This window comes from Fistularia commersonii, chromosome 14, assembly GCF_037954325.1.
Source record: "Fistularia commersonii isolate RoL2024-O1a breed Wild chromosome 14, RoL_Fcom_v1.0, whole genome shotgun sequence".
Lineage (NCBI taxonomy): Eukaryota > Metazoa > Chordata > Actinopteri > Syngnathiformes > Fistulariidae > Fistularia > Fistularia commersonii.
The window spans coordinates 15,234,021-15,246,801 of record NC_141297.1 but is presented as its reverse complement, the minus strand read 5'-3'; the positions used below and the strand labels follow the sequence as shown (position 1 = coordinate 15,246,801).

General features: G+C 41.1%; 1 protein-coding gene across 1 annotated transcript in view; it reads left to right on the top strand.

Moving 5' to 3' along the window:
* The window catches only part of lamb2 (laminin, beta 2 (laminin S)), a 49,060-nt gene that overhangs the window by 26,963 nt on the left and 9,316 nt on the right, over positions 1–12,781 (top strand). Inside the window, exons 11-21 of the mRNA XM_086159384.1 lie at positions 822–1,001; positions 1,733–1,845; positions 3,475–3,554; positions 4,412–4,547; positions 5,207–5,365; positions 6,884–7,011; positions 7,092–7,224; positions 7,332–7,524; positions 7,959–8,102; positions 8,514–8,745; positions 9,861–10,030. Of these exons, the coding sequence (XP_086015510.1) occupies positions 822–1,001; positions 1,733–1,845; positions 3,475–3,554; positions 4,412–4,547; positions 5,207–5,365; positions 6,884–7,011; positions 7,092–7,224; positions 7,332–7,524; positions 7,959–8,102; positions 8,514–8,745; positions 9,861–10,030 (1,668 nt within the window). The remainder of the gene's footprint in view (positions 1–821; positions 1,002–1,732; positions 1,846–3,474; positions 3,555–4,411; positions 4,548–5,206; positions 5,366–6,883; positions 7,012–7,091; positions 7,225–7,331; positions 7,525–7,958; positions 8,103–8,513; positions 8,746–9,860; positions 10,031–12,781) is intronic.

The following is a 12,781-nucleotide window of genomic DNA, read 5'->3' as shown; positions in this document are numbered from 1 at the left end:
GGCCAAACTAACCCTGTGAGAGGATATTGTATTTACAAAATGGATTTTGAGAAACTGACGGATTTAAATCGTGACTATTACTATCATTATTGACTATAGCCTTTTTTACAAAAAAAACTGTGTCTAGCTGTGTGAATATACATGTAGATTTCAAGTCTTGTCTTACTGCGTCCCTATCTTCTTATGTGCACATTTTCCCATTGTATAATTCATTATGGGTGGGGCATTGATTCTTGCTTTGGCCTCACAGCACGAAAGGACCTTGGTTCGATTCCGACAGGGGGACTTTTCTGTGTGGAGTTTGCAGTTTGCATGTTTTACCCGTGTCTGCATGGGGTTTCCTCCAACAGCCCAAAAACACACGGCACATAAATTGGAAAAAATTGCCCAGCATGAGTAAGTTAGTGACTGTTCGGTCTTTGTATGTGGCCAGGGTGTACCCAACCTCTTGCCCGATGACAGCTGGGATAGCGACCCTGCGTGCAGGATAAGCGATAGAAGATAGATAAATGGATAATTCATGATTTAGTAATTACATGAGCTATTTATAGGGTCTCATTTGGACACATACTACACTGAAACCACATTCCAGCACCACACAAATCCACCGATCCAGCCCTAGATAGGCCAACCAAAGCCAGACAAATCAGACACTAATGTGTGTGTGTGTGTGTGTGTGTGTGTGTGTGTGTGTGTGTGTGTGTGTGTGTGTGTGTGTGTGTGTGTGTGTGTGTGTGTGTTGGCGGTGGTGGGGGGTCTGAATATTGAATGTGAACATGTTTTTGCATTAAGGCTTCAGAGCCACCTTGTGTGTCCTGCAGCTTGTGACTGCGACCCAGACGGCTCGCTGAATGGCGGGATGTGTGACAGCCACACCGACCCCTCCCTTGGCATTGTAGGAGGTCAGTGCCGCTGCAAGGCCAATGTGGAAGGATCGCGCTGTGACAAGTGTAAGATGGGCTTTTTTGGCCTAAGCACCGACAACCCTGAGGGCTGCCAACGTGAGTACACACTCGAGTATAACTCACACACACATAGAAAATGTATTTCTTCAACCACGTTCCTGCTGCACATTCAGTGTTGTCACATGAAGTTTCTCATTTTTTTTATTGTTATTGTCACTTTTATTCATAGCCCTCAGCCCTCCAAAAAAGAATTAAACACGAGTCAGACAAAACCCTACAAAGCCAAGCTATCAATGCAGCTTGAGCCCAATAAAAAACCAGAACGTGCACTCTTAAAAAAAATAAAAAATAGATAAAAATATTGCACAAATTCAAATGTAATGACATACACAGTAAAATCTAATTCTGAAATTACACTTTAACATTGATTATTTTTAAAGAAATTACATTCTAGTTCAGCCTTTGAATGAGTTCATCACTTTGTTACTCTAAATTGCCTTTGCTGCCAGCAGGGGTCGCAACCCTCTGGTTGTTTGAAATCAGATTAAAACACAGTTTGTCTCACTTTTTATAAATGGAAGGTGTATCTACATCATGCTCTTTCATTTCATCACTCAAGAAAAAAAAAAAACAATTTCTACTCTGGACTAAATGAGCTCTGACCAGTCTGCAGCTTTTTCTGATTGCATTTGTGCAGTAGCACCACCAGGAAAACAGAACACTGAATATTTCTAAGCACAAACTGTATATAATAAATACAAATCTTCAAAAAAAGACAAAGAATGCCAGTCGAAAAGACACTGAATTTGATTTATGTGTCCTCCCAGCGTGCCAGTGTGACCACAGAGGAACTGTGTCGAGCAGCTCCCGGTGTGACCCTGTCAGTGGCGACTGCTTCTGCAAGCGTCTTGTCACCGGACGTAGCTGTGACCAGTGTCTGGTAAGACTGTGAGAAAGGACCCTCGCTCTCTGCCAGAGAAGCCTCCTCCTGGTGGTGAAAGCACAAACAAAATACCTTTGGATTATAACCTCTGTTACCAAAAGTGCATCAGTGCTTATCACTGAGGAAGATTTTTTTTTGAAATTACAAACGTTATTTTCCTCTCATCCCCCCTTGCTGGTGGTTGGACATGTAAACCAGAGATCAGCGTCCTATTACAATTCAACCTGTTGTCCCAAAACTACTCAGCCAGGAATAGTGTGGGCAGGAATGTGAGCTTCTGCTTGGCCCCTGTGTCTAAATTTAGTCCAGGGATTTGAGGCTTGTCCGGTCGGTGCGGGTTACAGCAGGCCTAAAATGGTCAGGCCGAGGCCAGGCCTGAAAGTGGATCCCGACGACTGACGAGCCCTGTGAAGCCATGGAAACGAGTTTTAAATTAAATATTATGGAAGAAGTTCAAACAAAGTGAAGCTGCTTCATCACCGTCATTAGTGTAGCTTGCCAGAGACCTTGCATGGAGAGATTCAGAGCGGACGGAGGGATGGATGGATAGATGGATGGATGGATGGATGGATGGATGGATGGATGGATGGATGGATGGATGGATGGATGGATGGATGGATGGATGGATGGATAGATGGATGGATGGATGGATGGATGGATGGATGGATGGATGGATTTTTAAGTGTTGTCTGCAATACTGTAGCATTCATTAGTTAAGACAATTCATATTTCATTATATTTCTTATTCTTCCTCCTGTCTACTATTATCTATTACTGTTATGTTTTTTACTTGAAACTCTGGCACAACAATTTCCTTCGGGATTAATAAAGTTGTTCTTATCTCATCATCATCATCTCATCTCATACAGTTACAGTATGTTAAATGCATGCAAGGCATTAATACTAGCTGACTAATTTCTCATTCATGAAAAAAACAGGGCAGATGAGAGAAAATTACACTGCCTGAGCAAATGATTAAATGCTTCTCCCATTTTTATTCAATTAGTTTATTTCAAAAGGGGTCAAAGCAATTTCATAAAACACATGAATAAAACATGAATAAAAAAGCCAGAATTAGCCAACAAGGCTTTTTTTCATCTCTAGTCCCCCGCACTATCGGATACCATTTTATCAGAAAGTGCACATTAGTTTAAGAACGACTGTAATCAATATCCATTGAAAATCAATTTGGTGAAAAAGACCTCCAATGCTGCCCAGAGCCCAAGATGATGTTCAAGATCAAGTGTTCATTGAAAGGTCAATCAGTTAGATCAGTGCTTGGGTTTAATCTCTGTCTCGCAAATCATCTGGAATGTCCTGCATCGAGGCGACCTGAATGAAACAAGGATGGAAAGTACATATTGGCCATCCAAAATATACCCAAGCGAGAAGGTAAAACTGCTAACCGTAAAAAATTCAGTGTTCACAGCAATGGTATGCCACAGCTGAGAATGCTGTTTTGATGGATGTGAGAAGTTGAGTCAGAATATGACACGTGCAGCGCAAGTTCCTCTCTCAGTGGATTATTGCATGAATTAGTTCAATGTCATCTGGTTGATCTGCTCTCCTCTTGTCCTGTCTGTCAATCACCCTGCTTTCTCCCTGCCAATTTTTTTTCGCTTTCAGCCGGAACACTGGGGCCTGAGCCATGATCTGAATGGCTGCAGGGGCTGTGACTGTTTCATCGGAGGAGCGGTCGACAACCAGTGAGTAGAACTTATATCATAGATCAGGTGTCACAAGCAGAAAGGAGATGATTATAAAAAAACGCCCTGAAAAAGAAATGCCTTCATCATGTCAATAACAATGTCTGTCTTAAATAAATAAGTCTAGCTAAAAATGCAAACCCTGGTCTTCCAGGATGAAGGTATTATATCCTATTCATTCATCAGTAGCTGTTTTCGCCTTCACTTTTTCCATTTTGTTACCTCACACTTGGATTCATTGACCTGCAAGCCTCAGTGGAGTGATGTCTGATGGAAACTTATCCATGCCATTGTTTACAAAGGAGACCTATCCAGAAATGATCACTTCCCAAATGATCCCAATGATCAATTCCCAAAAAGCAGCCGCTGCTTTTTGCCCTTAAATTTGTTGGCCTCCACATTTACCCTGAGATCAGTTACTTGTTACATCCCACTTTCATTTGTTTATAGAGTTCTGTTGCGCAGGAGGTCGACATCCTGTCAACACCGTGCGCTAATTCAACTTCCAAATGGTAATGGAAACAAACACTCATCTGGTATATTTAACAATGCCAAGCAGAAAAAGGGGTCCTGACTTAACATTGCAAATCTTTATTCATAGCTTTAAAACTATCCAAATTGAAAACTATCATAGACTGTATTCAAATCCCGCACAGAGTGTGATGCCATCCATTATTTCAGGAAAAAAGATTTAAAATGTATTAAAATTTAGCATTTTCTGTTCAATTTTTGGCTGCTGGATGTGGATATATGAGAAAGAGTGATGAGTCTTTGAACTTTGTTAAAAAGGTATTTGCTGCTAAATGATGTTTAATAAAACTTCATCGCTGACAAATGAAACTGTGTGTCTGCCGCAGCTGCTCAATGGACAACGGCCAGTGTCGTTGTCGCAGTCACATGACAGGACGCCAGTGCACGCAGGTGGAGTCTGGATATTTCTTCATGTCTTTGGATCACTTCCTCTATGAGGCTGAGTTGGCCAAAATGGGTCAGGTAAGTCACTGTAATTTTAATATTTTAATTTATATAAAAGTAAGAATAAGTTATGGATACTACATTTTTTGTTATTGGATTTACTCAGAAATAAATTGGACAAAATTCTGATTAGGATTAGTTTCGTTACAAAAGAAAAAAAAAAGAGATTAGTGTTGAACCTTATTTGTAACTGAGATGTAATTATAGGAACTTTTTTATTTAATAATTTTGTAATATACAGAATATTTAATTTAAAAGGAGGGCGTATAGTGGGGTTGTGGAATAATTTCAATATCTAATAACTAAAAATATTTGCAAAACATTTGCTCACCTAGCATCATTCGTATGAAGAATTTTGAATGATTCGAATTGAACAAGAATTTAAAACCTCTTTCCAGGTAAGCGATGTGAATTCAGATTCGAAGCCTAGTGTTATAAACATTTGAAAACAACTTGAAAGGTTTACTTTGATATCTAAAAAAGTGGGGCAGAAGTTTGTAACACATTATAAACATTAAACTTCTGAATGCATATATTTTCTATTAATCCATAAAGTTATTGAAGAGGTGCACATACAAGTCTATATGCTCTGATACTGTGATACAATATGACATTCTGCATGCTGTACCTGACTTGTTAAATTCATTTAAAAAATGTGTTTCCCTTTAAATTTCCAGGGCTGTACAGTGGAGATCAGGGAGCATCAGCTGGGTCGCCCCGCCTCATGGACGGGCATGGGGTTCGCCCGCGTACCCCAAGAGGGGACCCTGGAGTTTCACATCAGTAGCATTCCATACTCCATGGAGTATGATCTACTCATCCGCTATGAGTCTCAGGTCTGTGCATGAATCACTTTCTCTAAACTGCCTTTTATTATTTTTTGTATTATTTTTTTTAACCTTTTACTTAACCAGACAGGACAGATTAAGAAAATGATTTATTTACAAGTGTGGCTGGGAAAAGGTTGGGCCTTCTGAGGGAGAGGGGAAAAGGAGTAAAGAAAAACATTGTTTAAATCAAATAAGATGATATAAGGTTGGTATGGTGGGGCAACAGATAGTTCTTCTGCCTCACAGCAAGAAGGTCTCTGGTTCGATTCAAACATTTGCATGCCCCCTTCCCCCCACCTGTTGTGGGTTTCCTCAGGGTTCTCCGGTTTCCTCCCACAGTCCAAAAACGTGCTGTCGGTTGACTACAGACCCTAAATTCCTGAGACATGTGATTGAGAGAGTGAATGGTTGTATGTTTCCATATCTGGCCCTGTGATTGACTGGCAATCAGTCCAGGGTGCACCTTGCTTCTTGCCCAGTGACAACTAGGATAGGCTCCAGCACCCCACAAGTGCAGGGTAAGCACTATAGATAATAAATGAATGAATGAATGAATGAATGACACCATTCTTGACAACTCATTACAATGACACAGTCAACATACATACTATGGACCCACTAGCAGGCTATCACTAGGTGGGCGCTAACCCACCAGGTGCTAAGCAGGCAATCAGAAGCAACTTTGGGTTCACTGTCTTGCTAAAGGGCACTTCGGCATGCAAACTGGAAGAGCCATAAATCAAACCGCCAGCCTTCCCATTTGATGGACACCTGCATTACCATATGAACCACCGCTGCCAAGAAAATACATATTTATGTAATGTGTATTCTTCAGGACATATCATCCTGCTGAGTTTATTTAAGAGGAGGAAGATGGCAGTTAGCAGGTTTATTGGGCAAGAGCAGGACCATAGAATTAGGCATTACTTTCTGAATTAATGTCAAAAAGTGAATATTTTTGTCAATGTAACGGAATTCCAAAACTAGCTGTGGAGACATGGACAGTGGATGCGCAAACTCCACACAGAAAGGTCCCCTTGTCAGAATCGAACCAGGGCCCTATATATGTATATGTATATTTTCCATATTTTGACACAGCAATGACAAGAAGTATTCCACAGTAGTAGACATAAATAACAATACATGAAATACTTACATTATATTTAATACATATATATATTTGCATGTTTCATTTAAATGGCATGGTGTGACTATAGACTGTTCATTTATTTATTTATTTAGTTTATTTAGACCGATTATTTCACTCATGTTGCCAAGAAAGTGAAGCTATTCTGCCACCTACTGCCTTCCTAGAGCCATGTGAATACAGTATTAGACATAGAAACTAGACCTGGCTTTAACTCATTCAACAATCTCTGATGGAAAAGTAATGATTTAATCATATGCAGCCTTGTTATAGCAATGAACTATGTGCATTCATTGTAAGCTTTTTAATGTGCTATAGATTACCCGTTTTGCATGTAGCCAGTCCAATGCCATTGTGTTCGACTGCATTCTATCCAGATGCCACGGGACTGGGAGGAGGTGCGAGTGACGCTGATCCGCCCGGGCCCAATTCCGACCAGCAGCCCCTGCGGGAACACCATCCCAGACGATGACAGACTCATCATCTCCCTGCCGGCGGGATCCAGGTTTGTGGCTCAAACATCAGCAGATGCAGCACATACATGCAGTAGATGTGTGAGGTTTTGCCAACTGTTTTTTTCTTCAGGTTCATGGTTCCTCCTCAGCCTCTGTGTCTGGAGAGAGGTGTGACCTACACACTCCGTTTTGAGTTCACGCGCTATCAGGATGCAAACAGCATCCTCAATGGAGCGGCAAATGCTGTCCTCCTGGTCGACTCTGTAAGATCAATTCTTTCCAATCCCACCTAATACTTCCCAGACTGAAACATGAAATAGCTCTTCTTCCACCTTCATATTTCGCTCCTTTTTTATCACAATCCCTCCAGATCGCCTTGATGCCGCGACACTCTGCCATGGAGATGTTCAATGCAGGAGATCTGGCCTCCAACAACAGAAAGCAGGCTTATGAACGGTATCGCTGCCATGAAGGGGCCAGGAGTGTGACCCGCCCTCTGATGAGTGACACCTGTGCTAAGCTAATCAGTAGCATGTCAGCCATAATTCATGATGGGGCTTTGCGTGAGTACAAAAATATCAAAAATATGATTGAATTGTTCCAGCTAAAAAAATGTTCACTTAGTAGGAGTTACACACACACACACACCCACACACACACACACACACACACACATGCACACACACACACACACACATATTTATATACATATATGTATTGTTCAGTAAAATTTAGATCATGAATGTCAATAGAAATGTAAATGAAATAAATGTATTTTTCCCTGGTTTGTTTGCTCTTTTGTAAATGGTTTGTTTACTAATGCAATTATTGAAAGAGAAATTTAAGAAAGAAATTGAATATCCAACCATTTATGGTTCTTACTTAATGTTTTCTTATTTGGTTTAATATCATGGCACTGCAGTCAACGTGATATATTTGTAATCAGCTTTTCAGTTCACCCAGATGTGTTTTCAGTGGCTGTGTTTTCTCCCTCCAGCTTGTCATTGTGACCCCCAGGGCTCCACCAGCTTTATTTGCGATGTTCGCGGGGGCCAGTGCCGCTGCAGACCCAATGTAATTGGTCGCCGGTGTGACCAGTGTGCGCCGGGAACGTATGGCTTTGGACCCTCTGGGTGCATCGGTGAGACAGACATTAGTTTGTGAAATAGTTGAAAACTTGATATTTTGATGGAGAATCAGATTTTTTTGACTCTTGAACTTGATTGAGTCTTGTATTTTCACGAAAATACTTGTTAGAGATTTTTAGAAGTACAACAGTACAATCCGTTAAGGTTTAATTCTATCTTTAAACCTCTTTGAAAGTAATCAAACAAAACTTCTGATACTTGTTGAATGGAAAGCAGTTGTGGCTATTTCACGTGTAGTAGTATGCTATTGCTCCCTCTACTGCCTCAAAGTGCTCATAGCAACTTCCAAACCCCCCACAAGTTTTATTACCTCTCATCCTTTTGGTATGTTTTAAATTCCATCCCTTGTTTTCTCAAACTCCTCCCATAAACCACTTCCCTACATCTCTATCCCCCCTACCCAGCCTGCAGCTGCAGCCTGGAGGGCTCGGTGACTCGGCTCTGTGACAAGTTCACAGGCCAGTGTCGGTGCCGGCCCGGAGCGTTCGGCCTGCAGTGTGACAGATGCCAGGCAGGTCACTGGGGCTTCCCCAGCTGCAGACCCTGCCAGTGCAACGGGCACGCAGACGAGTGCGACCAGAGGACCGGAGCATGCATCAACTGCAGGGGCAACACCGGGGGAGACAAATGTGACAGGTGACGTCTCATGGGGAAAGGGAGCTGCAGAGGATAATATTTCTGAAATGAACAAAACACAATATTAAAACATATTTTTGACATTAAGACTGGAAAGACATTTTACCTTAAAATGCTTATTTTCAATGAGTTTCTGCAGATTTTCAAATGTGCAAAAAGCCTTGGTCAATATGAAATATCCAGCATTCATTTTTATTTTTCATAACATGATGCTGCAGTGTTGTCTCTGTTGGATAGAAATTTGCAACCAATATTTTAGTTGACTTAGGGGTGGGAGGTGCTTGACATCACAAGATTTATCACATAATAACCTGACTTGGATGACTGAGAATCTTCACATGCTTTTGTGATTTCATTTTTTTTTCTTCAAAAGGCATCTCTGCACAGGGGCACCATAACATTCTTTTATTCATTGGGGGCTTAATTATTTTCTCTTGAATGGCTCTCCTTATATTTCCCAACAGTCATACCTTATATGAGCTTAAATATTATCTGTCTTGCTCTCACTGCAAGACTCTAGTCAGATCTAGAGCGAGGACCGTGTTTTTACTTGACATCAACAACTGGTTTAATTTGTCATATATTGTGATTGACTATTAAGAGAATGTTGAAAACCATTGAGAATCCTCACCTCTAAGTAAGTCCAATATGTGAGGCAAATCTCTGCTCCTTTTTCCTTCAAGCATGTATATTTTGGTTCTGAAACAGAAATTCTTCAGGGCTTTTGTTAAGGTTTTATAAATATTTCCGCTGCATTTTATGAGAAGGAGAGTGATGGAACAGGAAATGAAAGAGAAGCGAGAGATGCAGCAAAGGTCCTAGATGTATTTTGTATACTTGTTCAAGTTTTGCCCTCAGCACTACAGGATTGGGGTACTTTGTGCACTTGCACTTTTGTTACCTATAAATTGTGGGTTGAATAGAATTCATCACATCCAAATCTTTTTCCATTTCCACCCTTTTATGATGTTTGTGCTGCTACAGTGGTAGGTGACAGTTCAAAGTCTTAAGCATACCGCAGAAGTATAAACTATGGTTTTTGATATTGCAGTCATAAAACATTTTTGATGTTGCGACTGTACTCTGTCACTTTAAAGTTCTCCTGCTTTCTATAGGTGTGCAAACAGTTACTATGGTAACCCAGTTCTGGGTCAAGCAGCTGGAGGTCAGTGCCGCCCATGTCCTTGTCCCGAGGGGCCCAACAGTGGACGTCATTTTGCTTCATCCTGTTACCAAGACAACCATAACAGACAAATTATCTGCAACTGCAATCAGGGTTATACAGGTAATGTTATAATAACATAATTCTTCCCATTCCAACTGCTGCTTCAATATTTATCTTCTGTAACTTAATGTTTGAGATCAACCCAAATAAGTTAATAAGAATTGTTGTGATACCTTTAGCTCTGAAAGTAGGACATAATGAGCAACCTGGTGAGCAGGATCATGAGGATCATCCTGTTTAGAATGATGATAAAAATTCAAAACAAAACACGGAAAAAAGCCAGCAGTTGTCCTTTCATCAGCATGACTATGATTTTTGTGTGAGTCTTCATTACTCAATCTGATTTCCCTGAAAGTCTGTCCACATACAAATGTAAGGCAGAGCATGAATCAGAATGACTTAAGTGAATTTTTACCTCTGTCTCTCAACTTACTTTTCCCTCCTCTTGGGATGAAAAGTGTCAAGGTACTTTTCAAGCATTTGATTTGCCAAAAATGTAATTCACAGCCACATAAATCAGGACAATCCCACAAACCTGTATTGATATATTGCCAAGAACATTTTCCAGTGCAAAGGCCCTTTTTGAGTTGAAGACATTATTATTATAACTGATGTGTCAGATGACAACACATTCGCTTTATTAAATTTGCATAAATAGTTATAAAATTTGACGTCAACCGTAGCTCATCTAGAGATATGGCATTTTGTAGGTAGGTGGAGCATCCCAAAAGTCATATTCTCACATATTACCAATCCAGTACAGAACAGTATTCTCGTACACAGTATATAAACGCAGAATACATACATACTTCTGTATACTTTTAGTTATGAGTACCTGAAGATCTTGGAGATCAGTGTTATGTGATCCCAGAAGGTTACACTAGGATAGAGTAACTCTGCTGTTAGAGGATCTATCATACCACAAATCATTACAAAATTGCAAAAGCAGTGACTTTTTGGGGAAAATGGCTCCAAAAATTTAAACAGGTACAGATGAGACCTGTTAGTAAAAAAGTTTGAAGGAGCAGCTTTGAAGCAGAGCAGCCAAAGAAAACTCCTATCTCCTAGCCTGTTGAAAAGACATTATTTTAGAAGGTGAGGACAGTGTTTCAGATTTGCATCAGGTGGTAACTTGTTGTTTCTTCCCCTCCCTTTATTACTGGTACAGAGATTACTAAATGCTCCGGTGTGACCATTTATAAGCATGAGTAATGTTTCTCCACCTCCATACCTTCCTTTTCTACGCCAGTGTTCCACAAATCCCCAACGCACGGATGGCTTCAGCATCCCTCCCATCAATGGTTCTGTGCCACAGTGCATTCCTACCCATGTGTGAAGCCTGGCTCAAAACACAAACCCCAAACCACAAATGACAAACCTTTCCAAGGCTCAGTATATTATAAAATTTTTAATGCTTTATACCAGGTGAACATTTCTGATTCATTCTTGAAAAGGTGCAAAGAAAATCTCTTGTAATAAGAAAAAATCAGATGGAAAAATGCAAAGAAAAATCTCTTAGAGGAGACAAATCAAACTTAGGTAATAAGTGGATGGTCGACCAAGTTTCCTGGTCATGCAGTATTCCCCTCTAGGGACAGATCCTGATGTCCCAAACAAAAGCTCATGGAAACCAGGTTAGGTGGAGTGGGAACTGGAAGGTGGGCCAGAATTTCTGCGAGCCTTGTCCCCAGGCATCGAGGAATCCACACTCTGGAAAGAAAAAGTCTCCTCATCCACTGTCAAATAACGTTCCACATCATGTGAAAGCATCTCCCCCATCAACCACACACGATTGAAAGGGGCAGCTCTGGTGACCTGGTGCAGGGGTTCTTAGAAAGACCAGGGATAAGGTGCTAGGATATGAGACTACAGTAGGCGGCTTTGGGCATCGCAAGCTTGACTCAGGGCTCCAGATACTGTCATCCTTAACAAAAGGTAGCATTGGCAGGGGGCCGCTAGGAGTCAGTGGCTCTATGGGAGGTGGCCGCTCACAATGGGGGAACTTCGGAAGCCAGGAAGGAGCAACAAAAGCTGCCAGATTGGCGAGAAGAGCAAAAAAAAAAAACAACCCTCCAAATCCTACCTGCTCTACATGAGGCCTTCTGAACTGAGTCGGCTGGTTTCATTTTGGCAATTTTCTTTCTGTCGCGACGTCGCCAGCTGAAAACCCAAAAGCTTGACAAAGGGACAAAATTTGAAGAGTCATGACTGAAAAGTGCCCTCATGGGTGAATGGTAGTTTTTCTCTATGTGTGACCCTGCAATTGACTGGCTATCAGTCTAGGGTGCAGCCCGTCTCTTGCCCAATCATAGCTGGGATAGGCTCCAGCATCCCTCGTGACCCTAAGTATAGGATAAGCAGTAGATAATGGATGGATGGATGGTCTTGACTGAAAAGGTGCAAAAAAATCACTCATAACAGACAAAAGGTATGATGGCAAAGAGCATAAATAAATCCCTCTTGTGGAGGAAAGCAGTCAAAAAAGAGGGGAACCGAAAAAACACCAACCTGACTTAAGCTTGGAACAGATAGCTGGCACTCAAAGCTAGCAATGGAAAAAAGGAAGCACAGACTGGATATATACACACAGAGGAATCAGGAAAAGGGTTGAGACAATCAAGACAGATCAAACTGGAGGGATCAGAAAAATGCCCTGGTGGAAATCAACTTCTGATTGGAATCCTCTTTCATTCTACTCCCCATATTACTTTATCTTTCATGCTCCTCTGTCATCTAACTCTGTGTACTGTAACTCTTTTATCTCTCCCCACCTTCTCATTTCTCCGTTCTGTAATCTCCTGTGCTCCTTCC